The 20,851-nt window shown below is 39.9% G+C and overlaps 1 protein-coding gene across 6 annotated transcripts; it reads right to left on the bottom strand.

The window, feature by feature from the left end:
• Positions 1-122: 122 nt before the first annotated feature.
• cgnb (cingulin b) lies at positions 123-20,763 on the bottom strand. 6 transcript variants are annotated; one of them, XM_061760600.1, is made up of 21 exons: positions 20,608-20,763; positions 16,398-17,407; positions 16,238-16,323; positions 16,079-16,148; positions 12,985-13,073; positions 12,704-12,836; positions 11,685-11,897; positions 10,110-10,258; positions 8,798-8,827; positions 7,848-7,953; positions 6,632-6,832; positions 5,806-5,889; positions 5,084-5,338; positions 4,840-5,010; positions 3,786-3,947; positions 2,658-2,747; positions 2,499-2,582; positions 2,309-2,427; positions 2,116-2,224; positions 1,649-1,812; positions 123-1,570 (listed from the first exon to the last, which is right to left on the bottom strand). In XM_061760600.1, exons 2-21 carry the CDS (start codon positions 17,376-17,378, stop codon positions 1,444-1,446), a joined length of 3,423 nt encoding a protein of 1,140 aa, XP_061616584.1. In that variant the 5' UTR covers positions 17,379-17,407; positions 20,608-20,763; the 3' UTR covers positions 123-1,443. The 6 variants fall into 6 exon arrangements, with proteins under 6 accessions (XP_061616584.1, XP_061616588.1, XP_061616589.1 ...); XM_061760604.1 differs by having other exon boundaries at positions 8,798-8,824; XM_061760605.1 differs by having other exon boundaries at positions 10,110-10,252.
• Between the last annotated feature and the right edge of the window lie 88 nt (positions 20,764-20,851).

The following is a 20,851-nucleotide window of genomic DNA, read 5'->3' as shown; positions in this document are numbered from 1 at the left end:
GGAGTCAGGATTGGCGATAAGTCGTTCACGGCAGCTTGACGTCTTTACTAATTACCGTGAAGCTAATTAAGGATTACTACCAGATTCCTCTGACTAGAACGCCCAAACAAATTGAGAAAAACTGATGTAGGGTTCTTTTTATTGGTCAAAATCTATGTCAAATAGCTACTAAAATTGCAGCACTTTATCACACAAATGCACATTTTTGAAACAATTTTTCTTTACTTTCGAAACAACATTCGCAAAAGGGCCGAAAGAAAAATGCTTCAAATAATGTCATGTACAAAAAGACGCGTGTGCAACACAGAAGCAGCATGCAAACAACATTCAAGGACAACCTCCATCACTTCTAAAGCATTCCAGTAAAAACACACATTTCATATTTGGGTCAAAAATAGAATTAGATTCACAGTGCCAATGTGTGTGATTGTCTTGAATCATGTACATAGCAAATACAGTGTAGGCTATGATTATTAAAAAGGCCCAGTACAGTCACATTCAAATTGTAAAATAAAATATTAAAATAGAACATCACATCACCTTCAATACAAAAACAAACACTGGGAGATACACCGTAACATGCATTTAACAATAAAAACAATTGTGTTCAAACAGTCATAGTCATAGTCATAGATTGTTTGCAAGCAAAACATTTTGTTAGAAAAAAGTTGCATTACTACAAGAAACTTCAAGTTGAAATTGTTACGAGAAAAAGAAGGAATTTTCTGTAAATAAAAGTGGCAATGAAAAATTAAAAAAAATAATTTAGTGGGGGAGAGCTGTCATTTTAGGAAAAAAAATATCAATTCAATGAGAAAAGTTAGAATTTAGTGGCAAAGAAAAATCTTAGAGAAAAAAAAAAAAAAAGACAAAAAATAAAAAAAAATAAAGTTACATTTTGCAAGAAAAAAATCACGATTTTATGAAGAAAAAGATAAATTTGTGAGACAAATCACAATTTCACAAGTCATAAATTTGCAAAAAAAATGAAGATTGAGAAAAAATATATTTTTTTAGAATTAAATATTTGCGAGAAAAAAAAGCCAGAATTTTAGGAGAATAGAATTTTGTGACAGTTAAGTCGTAATTTTAGGGGAAAAAAATAGCACTCAGAGAAAAATATTTTCTACGTTTTTTTTGTGGGAGAAATGGAGAATAATCCGAGGAAAATATCAGGATTTCACAAGAAAAAAAAGTTGTAATTTCATGAGTAAAAAAGTCCCGACATTATGAGAAAAATGTCAGGAATTTAACACAGAGATGTCACGCATTAACACACTGCAGCAACAGCACCGGGACCATTTGTGAAAAGTCTCACAAAACAAAAACAAAAAAAGAAGTGAGGTGGTTGCAGCTGAATGCTACCTCATTACCCGGGCAACCTCTGCGCTGCCCGACTAAAAATAAAAGCAGTGAGCCTGAGCCTTTTCCCTTGGTCCGTTATTAGCAGTTGGAGCCTTGGTGGTGGCTCTCGTTCAGGATGGCGGCGATGTTGATGTCGTAGAAAGCGTCGTCGTCCTCGGAGCTCAGCGTGGCCAAAGTGCTGCGATGGGAGTGCTGCGCCTTGCGCCTGGTTAAAAACATAAAACGAGACAATTAGCAAATCAGATGTCAAGAAATAATAGCAGTGATAATGGATGGCATTTACTTGATTTCTGATTCCAGTGCCGTGACTTTGGCCTGCAGCGCCTCCTGGAGCTCCTGCTGCTCCTCCAGATCCCTCAGCACCTTCCTGCGCACGCCCTCCAGACGCTCCACCTCCCCCTCGCTCTCGTCGGCCTGCCGCTTCAGAGCCTTCACGCGCAGGGTCAGCTGCAGGGACGGCCACGCAAGGGTCAAAGGGGAAAAGGAGGAAGAGTTCAGCTGGGGACCATTAGCGGAGTCAGCATTTGGTCAAGAGCTCTCTCGCTATATATTTTTTCAAATCTTATCTGTTTTGCGATTGATTAGAATACGTGTTCATGTCAGATCCAAAATCAACCAATCAATGAAGGAGTGACATTTGTGGCGAATGGAGTCGTAATTTTGCTCAAACAATATTTTGATATTTAATTTTGAGAGGGGGGAAAATGTCCAACTATACTGAGCAACGAAAACAAAACAAAGGCTGTTTACTTGATCCTTTTGTTCGACATGCTGGATCCTCTCCTGGTCCAGCGTGGCGTTGACCTCCTTCAGCTTCCTCTCCGTTCGTCTCTGGGAGGCCTGGATGCTGCTCTTCTCTCTGAACGCACAAAACAAACGCAACCACCAGAAGCGTTAAAGTCACAGAAGAGATTTTATACATTTTATTACCGTCTATTTTTACCGTTCTTCACTGTGCAGCCTCTCCTCCAGCTCCTGAATTTTGCTTTCCAGCACGGCGATGCTGGCCGAGGGTCGCGTCTGTCCCTCCATGTCGGCCACGCGCGACTTCAGCTCCTTCACCTGCAAATGTCCGGTGTCAGCAAAAGAGCACAAAACGGCCATCATCCACATTTTTCTACACGCGTGCTCACCTGTCTCTCGATAGCACTCTTGTCCATCTCCAGATCGTGTCGAGCCGAGCGCTCCTGCATCAGCTCGGAGCGAAGCTGGTCCACCTGTAAGTCAAAACGGGCGGAGGTCAACTACAGAACTTGACAAATAACGTGACTAAGTAAACGCGTTCGTTTCACCTGATCTCTACTGCGTGTGATGCGATCATTCAAAAGTTCCACGCTGCTCCTCTCCTCGTCCAGCTCGATCTCCAGGGTCTTGATTTTATCCTTTACAACATGTGGAAGATGCCAGATTTTCAGTCATCTGGGAGACTGTTTATATGCAGAATCATAATCTTGAAAAATGCAGCTATATTAAAAAAAATAATAAATACAATTCACAATTTAAGAAGAACAATTTTTTTTAATTTTGTGGTCGGAAAAAATCTGAATTTTACAAAGAATTTGTTTTTATTCTATTGGAAGAAGGTTTTATGAGAAAGTGTAGATAAATTCACAATATGAAAAAAAGCTGTTGTACTACAAGAAAAAAGTGATCTTACAAATATCCAATTTTTACAAGAAAAACTAATTTCGGGAAAACAATTCAAAATTTAGCAAGAGAGATATGGAATTTTATTATGAAAAAAACCTGGAATTTGAAAGTATTTTCAAGACCAAAAAGGTGCATTCCTGACCAAAAAACTAAAAATTTAAAATGACAATTTTATGAGAACAATTTCGAAAAAAAGGAAAATGTCATGATTTTAAATGTAAAAAGAAAAACTAAAAAAAAAAAAAAAAAAAATTGTATATTGAGGAGGAAAGTCTGAAATTTAGAGCCAGAAAAAAGCTTCAGTATTACAAGAAAATATATTGTATAATATATATATATATAGTAAAATATACTTTCACAAGAGAAAAAAAACAACATTTTGTGAAAGCGAAATCTGAATTTAACAAATAACTAAAATACTTTTTTTATTAGAAAGCCCTCTGAAATATTTGGGTTTTATGAGAAAAGATACACCATTTAAGCTAAAAAAAAAAAAAGGAGGAAAATATGACAACTTTACATGTAAAACAATTAGGAGAAAAATGTAGAGCCAGAAAAACAAAAATTCAGGAGAAAAATAAATCTGACTTTAGCACAGAAATATGTAATTTTACTTTAAAAAAAAAAAAAAAAAAATGTCTGCACAGCATCCATTTGAAGTAATATGTAAGAGGAGTCATACTGTTATGACTGTATAATAAGCATTCCAAGTCCATATTTATACCCTAACCCTCTTTGGCCTGCCTGGCTGTAAACCTTTGACCCCTCACCTCCAGGCTCCTGATCTCGCGGGTGCGGTCCGTATGCGTTCCCTTCTGCGACTCCAGCTCGCTCTCCAAATGCTTGAGGCGGTTGCCGAGGAGGTCTCGCTCCAGCTGAGCGCTGTCTCGCTCCTCGCTGCAGCCCAGCAGCTCCTTCTTCAGCCGTGACACCTGAAGCCACAGCACGTCACTCCAATGTGGTTAACTTCCCTTGAAACGTACGACACGGAGTTATAGTAAAATGATCGCTCCAAAAAATGCACCTGTTATTTTCTGAAGATGGAACAAATTATGGGAGAATGGGATGCTTTTTTTTTTTTGTTTGTTTGCAAGAAAAAAGTGGGGAATGTACGTGAGAAAAAAAATAGATTTTATTCGGGAAAATGAAGTTAGAATTTTGGAACTATCAAAAAAATAAATAAATGCAGTGTTGTGGGAAAAACTGCAATTTTACACAAAAAAGTAATACATTTACAATAAAAAAAGTGGGGAAAAAAGAAAAAAAAGTAAAAATTTTAGGAATGTTAAAAGATTTAAATTTGTAATAAAATAAAAACATGTAAGTTAATAAATTCACAATTTTGCCAAAAACTCTTATTAGCAGGGGAAAAAAGGAGATTTAAAATAAAAATCAAACATCAAGCGATTACGCAAGAAAAAAGGATAAACTTGAAATTTGGCAGAAAAAAAGGTGGCATTTTAGGCGAAAAAAAGCCATACAGAAAAATATGGAATTTGTAATGTTTCTCGGATAACATCTGAATATTACAAAAAGCATATTGTGAGTCCCCCCCTCCTCCAAAAAAAAAAAGCATAATTGTCATTTTTAAATGTAATAAACTGGTCTATCATAACAACAAATATATTTCACAAGTAAACAAATAATTTTAGGAGAAAAAAAATGTGACCAAAGGTTAGAATATTTCTCCAGGTTCTCCGGCACTGTAATTTGGTTGTATCTTCCCATACAATGACAAAGGTGTTCGTTTCTATATATATATATATATATATATATATATATATATATATATATAGTGTCATATGAATGGAGTGAAGTCCTGACCTCCTCCTGTTGAGTCTTGAGGTTGCTCTGTGCCCTCTGCAGCTCGGCCATCCTGTCCTTGTTGTTGCGTTGGGCCTCCAACAAGTCCTTCCTGGAGCGCTCCCTGCACTCGTCCAGCTGCGTCTGCAGGGCGGCCACCGACTGACGGGAGTCGCCCATCACCACCTCCATCTGTACGCAGCAGGAGCTCAAATTAACACGGAGGCAAATCATGTCAAAAAGATATGTTAGCGTAGGGCCAAACCTCTTTGTTCATCTTCTCCAGCGCTCGGTCCAAGAGCCTCTTCTGTTCCTCCAGGTCGCCTTTGCCCCGCCGCAGGGCCTCCCGCTCCAGGTCCCTCTCTTCCAGACGGCGGCTCAGCTCGTCCCTCTCCTTGGCCAGACGCGACGCCCCTCGCTTGGCCTCCTCCAGCTGGGATTTGAGGGAGCGGTTCTCGTCCTCCAGGGCCTCCATCGCCTCCTCGGACTCGGGGCTTCTGGCTGCGCTGGACTGCAGCCTCTGGAGCGAGGTTCAGTTGTGCATTTATTAGCACCTGTTGCGTTTTCAATTTGTTTACAACATGAGGTAATTCATCTGAAGAATTGTTCATACGAAAAAGTTAAGTTGTTTAGGCCCCAATGTACATGCTGCTGTTTTGGTCCCAAACAGAGTTCAATTGGGTGGTTCAATATGGTGCACTAAATATCGAATTTAACAATATACAAATTTCAATGTATTACAAAAGTGTTATTATCTTTTTTGTGTTATTTTGACTGCAGTAAAATGTGTTCTTAATCTGTTTCTGTTACATATTATTTTACTAACAAAAAAGGATTTCTTTGCATCAAAGAGGGGGATTATTTGCCAGGCTGTTTGTTTTCTTACTGTACAATATAGCCATTTGCATAATGTAGTGTGTGTGTGTGTGGATGCAGCTCTGCATTTTTTTTGTTGCGGTCGTCGTCGTGCAGTAATGCGGTCAGTACCATGCGGGCGATCCTCTCTCTGAGGCGAGTGTTTGTTTCCTGGAACTCCATGTTGGTGCTGTGATCCACCCCAGAAGAAGATGCCTGCGCACAAAATGCCAACCGTTCTCGATGAATTTTTTCAAATTTGACGAGGTCAAAAGTTTTGGAATTTTATGAGAAAACATTGTAATAGAGAAATATAACATTTTCATGAATTAGAAAAAAAGAATTGAACTCCACTGCAATTACATAAGAATTTTACAAGAAAGAAAATGATACATTTTATGAGAAACATCTCATACTATTCAGAGCAAAATATGACAATGTTTGGAGAAAACTTATACCAGAATACATGATGGAAAAAATTATTGAAGTGTTTTGTTTTTAACAGGAATGAAGTCAGAAAGAAGAATTTTCAGAAAGAATGTAAACCGCTTTTTTCAGAACAAAAATATTTTATGTGTTTGAAGATGAATTTTTTCTTCTAAGTGGACAAAGAAAAATGTTGCAATACTATGAATTTTTTTTTACAATTTACGAGAGCGTATGTGCTTGAAGAGATGCTGCTCTTTTGGTTAGCAACTGAGTCTACCTGTAAATGGCCTTGCAATGAACTCTAGGAATCATGTGTCAACCTGCGTCTGCCAACTGAGACATTTAGTTACTACCCAGCGAGGTGTCTATTTGAGGGAGTCGTTTTTTGGGTCATAAGTGGACGACCAACCTGGCGACTAACTGGGAGCACGGTGTCTTATTAGAGGGATTGGCAGTATTTGAGAAAATGACCACCTGATGTGTAGAATAACCCTCACTGGTGCATTTTAATGTGAATCCTGTTAATCACCTCTCTAGCTTTCTGCAGGGCCTTTTCCAGCTGAGCCTTCTGCGCCTTGATGTCGGCGATCTGCGCCAGGAGCTTGGCCTCGCGCTCGTCGCTCTCTCTCCTCAGGGCTTCGAGGGCCTCACTCTTGTCGCGCAGGGCGTCCTTCTGCTCGTCTGCCGCCAGACGGGCCTGGCGCAGATTGTCATGGCAACGCTGAAGCTCCTTGAAGATGAGAATCAATGGATGTGAGCGCACAAAGACTGGCAAGCGATTCACAATCAGTTTGAAAAGGATTTATAAATAGGTTATTAACTTGTTACCACCTTCATGATTTACTAAAAGGTATCAGATAAGGGCAACCCCCAAGCAACAGGTTTTCCAATTAGTGAGCCCATAATTAACCTATTTATTAAATATAATTAAAAACTATAAGGGTCATAATTTTAATGGAAAGTGTATTTTGAGAAAATTATCACTATTTTATGGGATCGTTAATTAATCATGATTATTTGATTAATCAGTGACACTTATCACATTATATCATGAATATACTGGGCCAGGACCGGTTCTAACAGGGCCACCCCAAAAAGGCTTAATAAAATTTGAGGGGGGGGAAAAAAAAATAAATAAGAAAAATCATAATTTCATCAAGGAAAATGAATCATAATATTCTCAGAAAAATCTGACAATTTTATTCAGAATATATAAATTTTCACCCAAAAAAAATGGGCATTTAGAAAAATACCCTCATTTTATTTTGGCAAAAAATATATCACAGGAATTAAGTCTGATTTGTATACAAAATATAATCATTTCATGACACCAACTTGTGAAAATAGTTTCCACTTCATGAGAAATAACCTAATAAAAATATTTTATGGGAGTAAAATCTTGATTTTTTTTGTAAATTTTAACAGACAAAACAAAAAACGGCATTGAAAAAAGTGGTTGAGAAAGCCACGAGCATGAAAACATTAACTGCCTCTTTTTTGGCTTTTCGCAAGAGACAGAAAAAAAACAACATGCCAAACATCAGCGCAATGTTGACTTCTTTTCACACTTGCATGATCTACAAAATTGCCTTGAAATCCAAGGTGGACCAGCCCCCTCTCCTCATCTTTATACCGAATTTTGATTTTGATGATAACATTCTTAATGAGCTACTTGTAAACATGTTCTAAATGTACCCTTGTCGAGAAGTGCTAGCCAAAGAGTCGTCACATCCGAGTTGCGTTACCTCCGCCGAAGAGGGCGAGTGGTGCTTCTGCACGGCGAGTAGCGAGTCCTGGACTTCCTTCAGCTTGCTCTCAAACTCCTCCTTTTCCGAAAGACACTTCAGAAGCCTGCGGAGGACAACAATGCGCTTACAGAGGACCCTCACGGCTAAAAAGAAGCTAGCTAAACGCTACACGCTCACTGCAAGACCACAAAAAAAAACAATCCAAAAAATCAAAACATTTAAAGAGGACATATTATGGAAAAGTTACCGTTTAAGCTTGTATACAAAGTCTCTATTGCGATGTCACAAATTGGACTCATTTGCCGAATATCGCCTCAAAGCAGAGTTTCTCCGCCCCTGACTCGGAAGCTAAACTGGCGAAAGATCTGCCACTTTCAACCCACGGAATGGGTTACGACCTCGGACGTAACACAATGTTTACTCTGCACTGGCACTGCAGTAGACCAGGGCGGAGTGAGCACTGGCTCATTTTCATGAATCAGGGAGAAAAACAATCAATATCCTGAGAAAAAGTACCACAATATTAAGAGAAAACTAAATACAATTTTGTAAGAAAAAAAGGTTTCGGGGGGAAAAGAGTCAGAATTTTAAAATGTTTTTTATTTTATTATTCGATTTGTATATTTTGAGGAAAGCAATATGACATACAGCTCATACATATACAGGTAGTCACAGATATAAAACACCTAGGAACCATTTTAAATTGTGGGGGGGGGGAAAAAAAGCATAATATGTCTTCTTTAAGGCTGCAGCACAAAGGGGGTGAAGGTGCTGGTCCAAGGCCACTTACCTTTAGATTTTAAAGCAATTTGAAAATGATTTTAGGAGAGACTGGGATTGTGATTGCAGTTAGTAACTCAAGGGCCTCAACACATCTCACACATCTAAAATTACTGCTTGTCTGATTTTAATCTTCATCTACGTAAAGCCAAACTTTCACTTCTCACATGTGACTGCTGGAGTGTCCCCCCGTCCTGCTGGATGAAAAGTGCAGGTGTTTAAAAAAGAAGAAAGTTAGAGTAGACTCAAATAAAAGTAGAAAACAACATTTGTATTGATGCTGCGGGATATTAAAAACGAAAAAGATCAAAAAGAGAAGTTGCTTGATGTTGGGCCAAAGGCTGGAATGTGTGATGACAACCTGGTGGAAGACGTAAACAGCAAATGTATATAAAGGCCCGCTCCAAATGATAACACCGAATATATAATAGGATGCATGCTGATTATTGCTAACTCTATTAGTTCAGATGAACAGATATGTTAAAAACACAAAATGACCGACTAGTGATGACTGAAGCTAAATAGTTGAATGGGAATTAAGAAAAATCATAGTTTTATAAGGAAAAAATAAGTCATATTAGAAAAAAATAGCACAATTTTAACCCCCCCCCCCCCCATAAAATTTAAATTGTAATAGTAAAAGAACCATGTTATGAGACCATTTACACGTTTCAATAAGTGCTGCTGTTTTGCTTAGCAAAAGGAGCAATTAATAGTTCATAAAAAAGCTGCAATTTTATGAGGTTATTTTTATACAATAAGTCATACTTTTACAAGAACAATCATAATATGAGAAAAATGTGGTAATATTTAATTTTGTGAGGAAAAAGTCAAAATTTGCCACAAAAAAAGTCTGAATTTTACAGAAAACCATCTTTTAATATTCCGAAAACAATATAAACAATTCATGATTAAAAGTCCTTAAATAAAGAAAAAAAGAATGAATTCTACAAAACAATTATTTAAAAAATAATTTTATGGGAACAAAATTGGGATTTGTGGGGGAAAAAAAAAAAAAAAAAAATCAGAATTTTATACGCAAAATAATTTTACAAGACTATATTAGAAAAAAAAGCTGAAATTTGATTAGAAAATGTAATATTTTCAAAATAGATATTTTCAAAAAATATACATTTTTTAATTATAATGTATGTGCTAGAGCACTATGAAAGAAAATTAAATGGCAAATCTTTCTTGTCTTTATTGACTTCTAAACAAGTATATTTACATATTGTGTTTAATTTCATTTCTCCATACTATTTGGTGTATTGTTTGGATATGATTAGAATGTTAAAGCGGAACGTGTGTAACCTGCTCATTCTTTCAAATAAATAAAAAGCAACACATTCTATAATTTACGGGGAACACTTTATAGTTCACCATTTGATTCATCCCTAATAGCAATAAAGCAATACACTTTGCACATGCAAGTCCTCTTCCATTGGGGTGAAACAGAAATATGATTTAAGAGGGTCTCACTTTTGTTGCGCTTGTTGCAGCTCTTGCGAGGTGCCGTCGAGCTGCGACTTCCAGTGGTCTCCCTGATCCCTGCAGCTGTCCAGCTCCTCCTCCAGGCTCACCAGCGACGCGTTGACGCGCTCGCGCTCCTCCTCGATCTGCTCCTGCGACTGACAAAATACATCAAATAGAGTACTGCAATCAACAACAAGAGTTACCTTTTTAGCTTATTTCTTACACAGAGTACAATAATAAACTTGGATAAGGAGCACACGTTGCTTCACCAAGACACGGACCTATAGATAGAAGTAGGATTTTAAAATAAAGTCCAAAGCAGTCCAAGTTTCTTCCATAGGCAGATGTCAGCATCCTGCACTGCATGTAAAAATGCATCCTGCTGCTTTTTCTCCCCGACTCCGATTTTTACCACGCAACACGTCTCCTCCAATACAGCCTTTATACTTGGCCTCATACGTTTGAGAAATAGTGCACGGAACGCGAACCCCAAAATCTGCTGCGAGGAGAATTCTGAAAAGTTTTCCACGCTGATCACAAGTGGCGGAATTCTCTTTTAAGTCTTAGTTTGAGCCCGACTTCGCCGTGGCCTAACTTACTGAGGGGATCAAGGCGAAAGACGAGACAAAAGGTGCATGGTGGAGAAAAACAAAAAGTCCTTTATCTATTTTGAAACACAACCTTGGAATTTGTATGCATAAAATATGTTTCTAAAGTCAAATCAAAATCGGTGTTATTTCAGCTAATCTTGCAGGACTTCTATGGGAATGTAACTCTACAATTGCTTTCTTACATTTTTTATTCGTAATGTAAACAAATATATTGTTTAATATCACCTTGTTACAATTTTTTTTTCAATGTATATTTATTACCTTTTATATTCTGCATTTCATTGCCTTGTTCCTCTGACATTTATATTTAAAATGGAATTTACAATTGTATTAAAAAAAAAAGAATTTTTTAAAAATATTGATTTGTGATTCATTTTTGTAATTCAATTCTATAATTTCATTTATACATTTTGTATTTTTAAATATATTTTCACATTTTTGTATTTTGCATTTAATTGCCATTGAAATTTATATTTAAAACATCATTTTGGAATTGGATTATTGTTTATTAATACACGTTTAAATTGACTACTATTTAAATATTTTTAATATCTATTTCGAATTGTATTTTTGATTCAATTCAATGATTTAACGAAATTTGTGTGTGGAGTGCAGAAACTGTGTCCCATTTCAAATGGCCTTTAAAAGTACAACGTGAAAGTACCTTACAGGGATAATGGTATGAAAAACCATGGGAAATATAATGTATGATAATATAATGTATCAAAATTCAAAATTCAAAATGGCACCGGCATTACCAGGTAACTAGCAACCCTTTATAGCCCAGTGACCGCTTTTGTCAATGTCTTTATGTCTCAAAAGTGTTCTCGGTCAATTGACTGTCTGTTGTCGTACTAGAGCGGAGACAAATTCCTTGGGTTTTTTGGACCTACTTGGCAAATAAAGAGGATTCGGATTCCGATGTAAAGCGTATGGACTCCGTTATTTTTCGACGGTTCAAGTGTTCCACCTGTGTCAGCTGCTCCATGGTCTTCCTGAGGTTGATCATGTCGAGTGCGTACTGTTCTCTGAGCGTCTCCATCTCGCGGTCGTGACACTCCACCTCCTCCTTGAGCGCCCCCTTCAGGGCCGTCAGCTCGCGATCCCGCTGCCGCAGAATTTCGTCCTGCCGCTGACGCCGCGCCGACGTCTCGGCCAGCTCCGCCTGTAGGCTGGCCATGTCCTGACGCCACACGCAACCACTCGTAAAATACTCTACTTATTATATCATATTCAATCATCCAGACATGGGTCTTTTTCAGTATTATTTTTTGCTTTACTTGATTTATTTATTTATTTCAAGATTTTTAAAAATACTTTGGATGCGGTTTGCCATTTGACCTTTTAAAAATGATTACATTATATTTAAATCAATATTTGAATTGTTTATTATATCAGAAATATGTTATATTGATGTTTTTCATCATATAATTTTAAACAAATGTTTCCCTTTTAAGTGAAAAATAAAATCAAGTATTTCAAAATTACCACATTTTAATCAATGCATTAATTATATGATCACATATTTACAACATTTTATTTATATTTTACTCATTTGCCTTAGTATTTTAAACGTATTTCTTTTTTTACTTTTGACGCTGTTATAATATATAAAACCTGCCATTTTCAGCGTTAATGCCTTTTTATACATTTCATTCTATTACATTTTCTGTTTTCAAAATGATTGCCAATATAATTCAATATTTTTAATTAATCACATTATTCATGAATCATAATGTATTTTACTTATTTAACGGTTGCCATTATTTTTTGTTTTAATTATTTCAGTTGCATTTTAATTGTTTTAATCATGTACGTATTTCTTTTTTATGACTTTATTGATGAATTTCTCTTATTAGTATTCAACAAGACATTTAAAATTACTTTTGTTGCTAGCTCTGCTTTACATTTTGTTTAAATGATGCTTACCATTAGATTTTGTCTAAATATTGATTACACACACAGAAGAGTCAACAGTGGCGTCTGTACCGTCCTCAGCCAGTCGGGGTGGGGCGCCGTTTCTGAGACCCCCCTGAGCTCCTCCTGGAGCTCGGCCAGGTGATCTTCTTGTAGACGCAGGCGAGACTCGGCCATCTCTCGACTGATGCGCTCCTCGGCCAACCTACATGCACACACGTACGGGGGGGGGGGGCATTTTAGTTTTTAGCCGTATATTCGTGGGTTACGGTTGAGGTTTAATCTGTTTTAAGATTTGCATGTTTGAAGTAGCCCTATGGTATTTACATATTATATACTACACCCATCCTTACTCTTCATGGGCTCGCTGCAGTTGCTTCTTGCAATAAGAGAGTTCCTCCTCGAGCTCCACGAGGTTAAATTTCTTCTGGTTTCCATCCCTCTGCACACAAACACACACAGTACAAGTCTAGAGTCAACCTTGCACATACATTATTCGCTCTATCTTATCTGCCTTGGTTCTTTTCTTTGCCCTAGTTTCTTTCAGCGTCTTGCGCAGAACCGGTCGGACCGGTGGCGTGCTGTGAATTTGTTAAGACAAACGCACGCGCACAAACACACACACACACACACACACGAGGCTGCTTAGTATACACAGGTGTCGCGCGCCCACTGCCGCCCCCATTTGTCAAGGCTGCAGAAGATCTATGCAAGCGCTTTTCCTCCTCCACGCTCACTACAACAAAACACACAGACGTTGAAACAAAAAGTATCTACTCCTCAGGGCACCTAATTTTTGCCCTTTTTTAATGGAGGTATATGCACTGTTCACAATTTAAAAATCAGTTCCCTTTGTAGACGGTCTCTGACATTCTTCGGTCAGAAAGGATAAAGAATTACAGCACAGTCAGGTTCAAATCGCTGTTTTGGGGGGGTGGATCGTTCTCATGAACGTGCCAAATACAGCTTTCGTTACTGTAATGATCTGGGCGGAGCTAGGGCGTTGTGACGAAGCGAGGGCTGCTCGGTGTTGCCTACTTTAGAGACTTTTACGACCCCTCTAACATCTATTTTTCAAAACAGCGATTAGCAACATATTTAGCCACTTTTCCGAACCTTCTAAGGTAAGTAACAGCAAACTGAGCCACTTTTCCGACAATTCTAACATCTATTTTTCGAAAAGGTAACTAGCAATAAATGTATCCACTTTATAATGGTGTAACTGGGGACTTCTGCGGACTCTAGGGAGTCTCAAAATATGGGATTTTCAGCATCCAGACTACAAAAGAATGCCGAAAAACCACCACTGGCTGACTTATCCATGGACTAAAAAGGGAAAAATCCAAGCTAGATATTGCTATTTTTCCACTGTTATAAGCATGATGTCACACTATGGAGACAAAAGCAAACTAGTTGTGTAACCCAATCCTCTGGCATCATTGGAGCAGGCAAACAAACCACAGTGTCAGTGGCGAACATAACACTGCAGTAAACACACACGGAAAGACACATATGAATGGCATATTCCGGAATGATCACAAAATGGAGGTAGAGTAGAAGGTCTATGGTCCTCCCAATCCATTTTTTCCCTGTAGGAAATCATGGAAAGAATCTGTTCCCGGGCACAACTGTAACAAAGAACCGTTCGCTCAACTAAACTCTAGCAAGGTACAGGGTGGCCTCGCACAAGTAACAAAAAAGCAGGTAAAAAGCCAAAGGGGGGGGGGGCGGGGGGAGAAACCAACATGAATTGCTGGAAATTAAAATTCAAGCAAATGAATTTTAATGATCCTAACTTTTCAACTTTATGTAACACAAATGCCTAGTTCGTCATTTTAGTAATTAGTACATCAGTACATTAAAAATGCAAAAACTGCGTGGGCGGCTACAAAAAACATTGGGCCACTTTAGGACCCCCGTGTGGTAGGGAAAAGCCCCCCTGGCAAGTGCAGGGTTCCAATCCTCCATAAATATGAATGCCTCTCAATGACCGGGCATTTGAATGGTTGCCAAGCGACAACACAACAAGGCCATAACGCACATGATGGTGCATTTGTATGGAGATTTATGCAATAAATAAAGAAATAAAATAACAGGCACATTTCTAAGAGAGGCGACATGCGTTCATGAGAGCGGCGGCGAGGTTTAACTTAAAGAGCGGCAAGATTGACACGGCCCTGAAATCATTGTGTGAGATGACAAAAGAGGACTGAGTGAAACACCGCGCCTGGCTTCATTTTGTCACAAAGGAGGACACGTTGTCAGCCATCTGTTTGCTTCATTAGCAGAACATTACACCAGGCACACTCTGACCCACATGCAAAACTTCACCAGCGTGCTATTTGCTAATTGTTAGCTGTCAAACGATTAGTTCAGTTGTTTTTTTTTGCTACAGTTAAACACCAGCGGACATTTTTCCCCTTTACACACAACACTAACACTATAATGTCATAAATTGATAGAATGGCATAATTTAACATGGTAATAATAGCCTATACAGTGTCAGAAATTCAGATTTTGCGCTATGCTAACAGCTAAATCTTGTGTCATAAAAAAAAATCAATAAATGTGAGCAATTGTGCTAGAGCATCTAGCATGGTATAATATAACGTCAACAACATATACATTGTCAAAACTCGCTTAGTGCTATGCTAACAGCTTAATTAGCTTAGTGTGCTAATTTCTTGGCACAAAAGCATATAGGATGTGTCTTTACTACTATTTGTAGTGGTTCAAAACATTATTCTTCACCTTTAAACACCCTACTTGGTATGCAGAAAAATAAATTACTAGCACAAAAGCATCTTGCTAACTAGTTATCTTAGGAGGACTATTATAGGTATAAAAATACATATGGTGGTGATGAAAACTTTACTAGATACATGGAATTAACATCAGGGGTCATGTTTAAAAGAGTAAGAACTAGCCGAGTTTCAGGATTTATTGCAATGCTAACAGCTAAATCAGCTCAATGTGCTATTTTGTTAGCATGAAAGCATTAAGAAGGTTTTTTCTTCCTGCCATTTCAAGTTGTTATACAGGTACACCAATTTTCATTCTTTACCTCTAAAATGCCTGCTGGTATCAAAATTTAGCTAGCTAGCGTCAAAGTAATACTGCAAATTGATATTTTTACATGGCTGTGTCAAACAGTAATGAATTATATCAGTGATGAGTGTCCAGAAAGTATAGAAGTCAGACTCACTAACTCCCAGTTGCAGACTTTTGTGCTAAGCTAACAGCTCAGACTTGCTACTTCCCAGCTTCAATGTTTTGTGCTAACAGTTAAATACTGCTGGCTTCATAAATACAACAAATGAAACATGTTATGTTTACGTTTAATAGAGCCAGACAATTTTATGCCAATACAATAGCACCTATGCTAATCTTGTGTTTTCCCAACCCTCATTGGATCATTGTTAATATCTAAGAAAAATAAGTGTGTACCTTTAAACTGCTGGTGGTCTCATATACAAGGTTGGTTTTACTTTCGTGGGATGCTTCATTCTCACTGGTGCTGATGGGAGATGAACAGATGAGGGGGATTACACTAGAGTGGATTATATGCTCCGAGTCTGATCCCAATGCCTTTGCAGACTTACTTACCCTTCTTTGGGAACATTGTAAATAGCTTGCTTGGCTTGAGCCTTCTCCCCACCACCATTGACTTTTAGCATCCTCGGCGGTACCGCCTTGAAAGGGGAACACGAGAAGTATATGCAAATCTGTTGACAAGTAAAACCATCACAATCTTGCTGGACCTTACAGGCTTTTTGGCCATGACTGGAGAGGTCTCCTTGGCGGCATTCTTCGCCTGTGATGCAAAGCTCGTCTGCGGTACGCGATTTGACAAGTCGGTGGACAGAGGGGAAGCGTAGGGATTGAAGGTCGGCGCAGGCAACGAGGGGCTGGACGTCTCCTTCCGCGCGTCCAAGCTTTTGGAGCGCCTGCGTTCTTCAAACCTGAGCTGTTGTCTCGCGCCGCTTCGGCCCCTGGTCTGTGGGGAGCCACCTGGGGTCCTATTGTTGAATTTACTGATGAGCTTGTTGATCGGAGCGAGGGAGTTGGTGTCGATCGGTTTCTCGTCTGTCAACACAGAGGACTCCGTAGGAGATTCTGGAACCTGCTTGTTGGCATATTTTGAAGGGGTCCCTGTGAAACTGTTTTGTTTGAAGCCCCTGGGTCCGGCACTGTTCACCTTGACTGGTTTCAACCCGGCTTCATTGTACTCTTCCTGACTAGTACAATCTTGGTCTTTCTGTACTTCACTTGCAGCTGCTTTGACTTGGGGTTCCGCAGTCCTCGCCTCCTCCTCACCGTGACTCCCCGCCTGACCGTCCCCTGGAGGTCTTCTCAGGGGGCTCTGGTAGATTTCCCCGTCCTCGTCCTCAGGGGAGTGTGCGTTACTCACACCAACGCTGTGAGGGTTGGTGAACTCCGCTGTGCCGTTGGTTTTGGGAGCACTCTTATATGGTGATGAGGGTGGCGCGGGGCTGGTAGCCGGTGTGTTAAGCTGAACGCCATACGAGTCGCCCTTGGCACCGTCATTCAGCACCACGTACGGCTGCCCGGAGATCCCCTGAACACGCACTGCCACCCCGTATTTGCTAGCGGGATGGGGTGAGGTGGCATTACTTCCTCTGGGCTTGTCTGGTGCTGCCCCACCTGTGTTGTGGAGGTCCTTGATGAAGCGGATCTGAACCCCGTAGTCAACGAGGGGCTTCCTGTTGGCGGATAGGGTGCTCATGTCCACTTCCTAGCTGGTGCACAGGTAGCCTGGCGGAAGAAGGAAATGCAAATCCGGTGAATCATCCGTGTTCTGGATCACGCCAGGGGCTAGAATCTAACGTAGCCGGGTCGCAAGGAGCTAGAGGCTATACCAGTTGACTTCAGGTGAAAGGCAGACTACATCATGGACTGTTCTCGCCAGTCAAACCAAACAATTGCGAATGGGGCAATGAGCTGGAAATGATCCCAGTCCGGCTACACACAAGTCAACCATGTGAACCAATACAACCGCCATCCATTATACAGTTTAGGGTTTGAGGCATTTAGAGGCTGACGTCATGTTCCGCCACTTCTTTACACGGCAAACTAGTTGAGACTGAAACAATAACGCCACAGCTGATTGTGGACAAGCATTGCACTCCATTTTGACCTGATTAATCAACCATCCATTCCACAAAACTGACCAATTGATAGTTACAACCATGGAACCAGTAGCCCCACAATCAAAAATGGTATCGTCAACAGTTAAACCTCCCAGGTGGAAGCGCTCTGACATCCCAACGCCACTACACCTTCAAATATATCAACTTTGTGTTCAACTCAACAAGCTCAGACTTCACAGTAAGTACGGTTGTGAGTAAATCGAGATGAGATGATCATTATTTCAGTATATACACTTTTGGAGATATTTTTGGTTGGCGATGTGCCATGTGATTTTTCCAAATTAAAAGATGTGCCTTGGCTCAATAAAGGTTGGAGAACACTGCGCCAAAGTATAGGTTCAAATTCCTTCTTAATGGGAATGTTTTGTGTTCATGCCACTGGATCACTTTCGCCAACACCGGGCGCATTCTGAGCACACACCAAAACAACCTTGATTTCAGTGAACACTCGCTCCCGTAGGCATGACAAATAGACACGCCACACAAACACTTATCTAAGTGCTCTTTAGATAAGTAACTTGTTTCCACTACAGCAGTCCAGAGACATGCTTACTCCGTCTTAAGAAGCTTTTAAGACTTTCATAAAACTCGGTTCACATCACTAATGACATTAATGAGGCTTCTGCACCGCAGGAGGTTGAATGGACACAATTAAAAACCCTTGCAGTGTTCCACTGTGTCATGCCAAAATTTAAAAAAAATGCTTTAATCCTGCCAACGACCGTTGTGTGTTTGTTTTCTAGCATGACTCGCAAGCAAGCGACACTCCTTGGCATGTTAAAGAATAATGAAAGTGGAAGAGGACTACACCAAGGATGGGGGAATACTCGTCCCTATTGTTCAGGCTCTGTAGAGCGTAAAACAAAAAAGGGTCTATGTCTGTAATGGGCCTCTCCTCGCTCTTTGCCAGACTGTTATCCAAGGAGTCACTCAGGCGGAGCGTGTTGACTTTCAGTGGCGGTAGCGAGGCAGAGCACAAGTATTCTCATCCCCACCGAGCAATAATGGCGAAACATCAGAAAAACTCAACGCCCGTCAGAATTTGGCCACGATTATTGGTGGAACAGTACCTAAATAGTCTCACATTGTTCCTAAATAGTCTCACAATGCTTCGCATGTCGAGCCGCCATCTCGCCAAATTCCAACTCAGTCAGCATAGTAAGGATTAACTTTACCAGTGTGCTTTTTCTTTGACTTTTACCCCCAAAACGATACAACCAGCGGAGTACCAGTGATGGCAAAGAATTGGAACCTATTGCTATGTGTCCAAAGTGGTGTGCATGTTTCCATCCTGGCTGGTCAGTACTCCATGGCTCAAGCAAAACTAATACTAATAATAAAAGAACTACAGAACTCAATTGTTTTCACAGTTAACTTGTTGTCACTTTTATATAGGCTACTATATTCCAGTGTTACGTAAAAATGTTTTCTTTACAGTTGATAAGGTTTTATGAGGGTGACAGTTTGACCACGGAACAGATTATCTTCATTTCCGACGGGGAAAATTTGAGTTGGCCTTCAGAGGCTCCAGTTTACACACAGATGCGACCCTCAACAGCAATTAAAGTGTAACCTGCTCTCACTGACCAGTTATAGTGTAACACACATTACCTTGGGAATCAAAGTCAGCCTTTGTTTCGCTCCCTATCAAAAAAAAAAACATTCCTCAGATTCCAGACAGTCCCTTTACACACGGCGTGGTGCGTGCTTTGCCTTAGGATAGAATATGGAGTGATTAAGAGGACATGGCAACCACTGAGGGGGACTGCACCCTCACAAGTGGGAAGGATGGGTGGATTTAATAGAAACAAAGTCTGCTTCTGTTTCATGATGGACTACCAGGAGCACCACAACAACTGTGTGAAACGAGGCGGGAATGTTGACAAACAGGCCAAGCTGCCCCCTCGCTTCCTCCTTGGATGCTTCAACTTTCTCTCTCCCCTACTTTCATATTCCCTCCAGGGGTGAGAAAGAGAAGACAAGGGGTTGACTGATGATGAGCGGACAGTATTATTGCTATCAACAGAGTTCTAATCAATTGCAGTGTTTGGGTGATTTGTTACATACAACAATATCTCAATGGGATTGATTTGCATCAATAATGAAGAGGAATGAAAGCGGTTATGTGTCAAATAAACACATTACAAAATGGATGCATCTTTTCCCAAGCACATTGATTACCACCCAATTAACAAGATGACACCCAGCCTTGTTTATATTTTGTGGTTTGTCCAATTAAAGTAAAAATGCTACATTGGAAAAGCTATCATCGCTTACAGTATTCCTTTGGTGTTTGCGTTTGGGGGCTCACTTTGAGCAAAACAGCAACTAATTGGTCTTCATTAAAATCACCTCAAAGTGAGCCAAATTAAGTGCCTCCTTGTTTGAACACTTTTTTCAGGGTTAGGGTTATTTGTAGCCGCACAAACTGATCAAAGCACATTAAAAATAATAATTAAAAAAAAAAAAAAAAACACTGATAATGAAGCACAGAGAATTAAAGCCTGTTTTTCTACCTGCTGAGGGGCGGTTGCGTCACACCCACCTGTCCAGTCAATCGGGATCGGTGCACGTCGAAACCACAAGCGAAGAGACGTAAACATTGATTAAGGGCCGTCGTATCCCATTTAAGGATTAGCGCTGCTATAATAACATCGTCTTATCCTCATTTACGCAACGCGCAGCGATCCAATTAAAAGCAGGCAGCCTTTAGCTTTTTCTTACGCCTGCTAACTACGCGGTGACAATACGACGAAAATGTATTACAAATTATTTACTTCATACATTTATTAGATGCAAATTTACCTGGCCGGAAATATGCTGAAGCGTTGCGGGAGGATGACCAGCTGGGGAATATCGGTGCCTCTTGCTCCTCCTGGCTGCCAGAGCAACCTGTTGCCAAACACGCCTGCTCCCGTGGCCACGCCCCCGGAGACACACTATTGGCCAGAGGACGCGGAAGAGGGCGGGGACTGCGAGCTCTCTTTTTTCACCAACATCCGAATTCACTTTCACACAGGTGATGCTTTAGTGCAAAAAAACATTGAAT

This window comes from Phyllopteryx taeniolatus, chromosome 21 (assembly GCF_024500385.1).
Source record: "Phyllopteryx taeniolatus isolate TA_2022b chromosome 21, UOR_Ptae_1.2, whole genome shotgun sequence".
NCBI classification, from domain to species: Eukaryota; Metazoa; Chordata; class Actinopteri; order Syngnathiformes; family Syngnathidae; genus Phyllopteryx; species Phyllopteryx taeniolatus.
This window is presented reverse-complemented; position numbering and strand designations above follow the sequence as displayed.